At 51.1% G+C, this 2,716-nt stretch overlaps 1 protein-coding gene across 1 annotated transcript; it reads right to left on the bottom strand.

Moving 5' to 3' along the window:
- Window positions 1-279: 279 nt before the first annotated feature.
- On the bottom strand, window positions 280-921 carry LOC119575566. The gene has a single exon (XM_037923219.1). The coding sequence runs from the start codon at window positions 919-921 to the stop codon at window positions 280-282; it is 642 nt and encodes a 213-aa protein (XP_037779147.1).
- Window positions 922-2,716: the final 1,795 nt, after the last annotated feature.

The raw sequence follows: 2,716 nt of genomic DNA, 5'->3' as shown, positions 1-2,716 counted from the left end.
GATAAGTAAAACAAGTAGTGACAACTCCGCAAGTGTTTATTTTTATAAAAGTTAGGCATATATATACAAGAGGTGAGGAAAACAGAACAATGAATAACCTATCACGAGCGGCCACCCCTCGCATGATCAAGGGGCGTGGCTCGCCTGCGAATGACGAGCAGCCGTCTGCTCACGTGTGGCTCGCCTGGCGAATGGCGAGCGGCCATCCACTCGCGTGATCATCGCTTGTGACTGCGGGGTCTAGCAAACTAGCGACCAAGCAGTTACAATACTCCCCCATCAGCGAAGGTGCCCCATGGCATGTGAGAGGAGGCGGCCCACCCTGGAGAACTGTACTGGAGGGGGGTCGTCGTCATGAAGATATGCTGACTTTAGGCAATCTATCGAGGTCCAATCGTTGGTGCCTTTAATCAGCAACAGGAATGCTTTCTCCTTCCTCTCAATGACCTCGAATGGGCCAGAGTAGGGATGGGTGAGGGGAGGCGTGGAGGAAAAACATGCTTCATCGTACATAGATCTTGGGGGGGCGTAACAGTGTTTGGGTGGCCTGTAGGTCTGTTTGTAAGGGGTAAACTTCCCGGCGATGCGTTGCAGTCTGGCGATGTCTTTGCTGAATGGAGCATTGGGGAAGAATTCGCTGGGGACCACAAGGGGGTTACCGAAAACCATCTCTGCTGGGGAGACATCGAGCCCTTCCTTTGGAGTCATTCGAAGGCTAAGAAGGACCCAGGAAAGTTGTGAAAACCACATTAAGTTGTTACATCGGGGAAAGCTGCCCTGATGGAAAGCTGCTTGGTGGAAACGCTCCACCATGCTGTCAGCTTCTGGGTTGTAGGCAGTGGCGTGATGGATGGAGGTGCCCAATAGCTGCCCCAGGGACATCCAGAGCTGTGAAGTGAAAGAGGTGCCTCGGTCAGACATTATGTGGGCAGGGATGCCGAATCTCGAAATTCACCTGGAGAGCAGAGCGGCAGCGCAGGAGGCAGAACTGGCACTGGACAAAGGAATAGCTTCAGGCCATCTAGTTGAATGGTCCACTACAGTGAAGACGTAGCGATGTCCTTCTGATGGCGGTAGGGAACCCACTACGTTGAAGTGGATGTGTGTGAAATGCTTCTGTGGCTGGTGGAAGGATCCGAGGCCTGTTTTAGTGTGTTGCTGAATTTTGGAGGTTTGACAGGTGGTGCAGGATCGAACCCAGTCCTTTGCGTCTCTGGAGATGTTGTGCCACAAAATTTCTGCTTCAGGAGGCGTGCTGTCACTCGTTGAGAGGGATGGGACAGGCCGTGGATGAAGCTGAAAATGTGACGAGGAAGGGAGGCTGGAATCCATGGGCGCGGTCGACTGATGTTGCAGAGGATTGTGGTACCTCCTTCATCCAAAGGGACGTCCTTCCACTTGTGCGCAGTAATGGATGTACGGCAGGCTGACGTCTCGGGGTCCTTTTGCTGATCTTTAGCGAGTTGGTTGTAGTCGAGCCCTAAATGAACTGCGTCAATTTAAACTCTGGAGAGGGCATTGGCTACAGGATTCTTCCTGCCCAGCAGATGTTGAAGGGAGCAGTTGGACTCGGCGATGACGGAGAGATGATGGCGCTGGCGGAGGGACCATGCATTGCCTTGTCTTATGAAGGAGTGAACCAGGGGCATGTGATCCATCTGAATCGTGAAGGTGTTGCCCTCAAGAAAATGGTGGAAATGACAGCTTGGTTAACGGCGAGCTCTCTGTCGAAGGTTGAGTGTTTTTTTTTCGGCCTTCAGTAGAAAGAAATCCAAGGGGTGGGACAGTTCTTCAACCACCTGCTCGAGGACAGCTCCAATAGCGATGTTGCTGGCGTCTGTGGTGAAGAGAAGGGGCTTCCCCGGGGTGGGGAAAATGAGGAGGGTTGACACTTGGCCTTATGAAATGCATCTGGTTGAGGGGGGCCCCACATCAGGTCCTTGGGTTTCCCTGTAAGTGTAGTGTACAAGGATTCCATGATGGATGCGATGCCGGCAGGAAGTGGTGATAGTAGTTCACCATTCTCACGAACTCTTGGAGGGTCTTGACCGTGGAGGGCGTGGGAATTGCTGGACTGCCGAAACTTTGTCTGGGAGAAGGGAGACACCTGTGTGAGACAGGTGGTGCCCCAGGAAGTTTACACGTCTATCTTGGGGTGCAGACCGCACAACGCTTCTGTGGTTTTACCGAGCGCTTATTCGTAGTAAACTTGACTATGGATGTGAGGCTTATTCATCTGCAACTCCCACTGTTCTCCAGATGTTGGACTCGGTTCATATGAAGCTCTCAGAATCTGTACTGAGGCTTTCAGGTCTTCACTTGTAGAGTACATGTATACTGAGAGTGGAGAACCACCTCTTTCATTACACCGGCTCCATGAACCTGATCTATTACACAAGCCTACAAAGGATTCCAGGATCTCCTACATTCAGATTGTTTTTCAACCACTTGAGGATAGCCGATCCTATGGTAGGAGAATGGGGAATCTTGTGGAAGAGCTTAATTTAAATCTCACTAAGGTTCTGGCTGTTGGAATCCCCAATTTCCCCCCTTGGACTAATCAAGTCGAGCTGGATTTGGTCGGTATTGGGTAAGGGGAGAGGTCCGAAGTAGAAGTCAGAGAGAGATTTCTTCAACAGACTTCTAAGTACCAAGGATCATATGCAATATATGCAGATGGTTCGAAATCTGAAAATGGTGTGGGCTTTGAAGGCAG

Source organism: Penaeus monodon, chromosome 7 (genome assembly GCF_015228065.2).
Source record: "Penaeus monodon isolate SGIC_2016 chromosome 7, NSTDA_Pmon_1, whole genome shotgun sequence".
Taxonomy (NCBI): domain Eukaryota; kingdom Metazoa; phylum Arthropoda; class Malacostraca; order Decapoda; family Penaeidae; genus Penaeus; species Penaeus monodon.
This window is presented reverse-complemented; position numbering and strand designations above follow the sequence as displayed.

What these genes read in the sequence shown, in the direction of transcription:
- LOC119575566 (XM_037923219.1), bottom strand. Translation starts at nt 921, where the DNA reads ATGTCTGACCGAGGCACCTCTTTCACTTCACAGCTCTGGATGTCCCTG.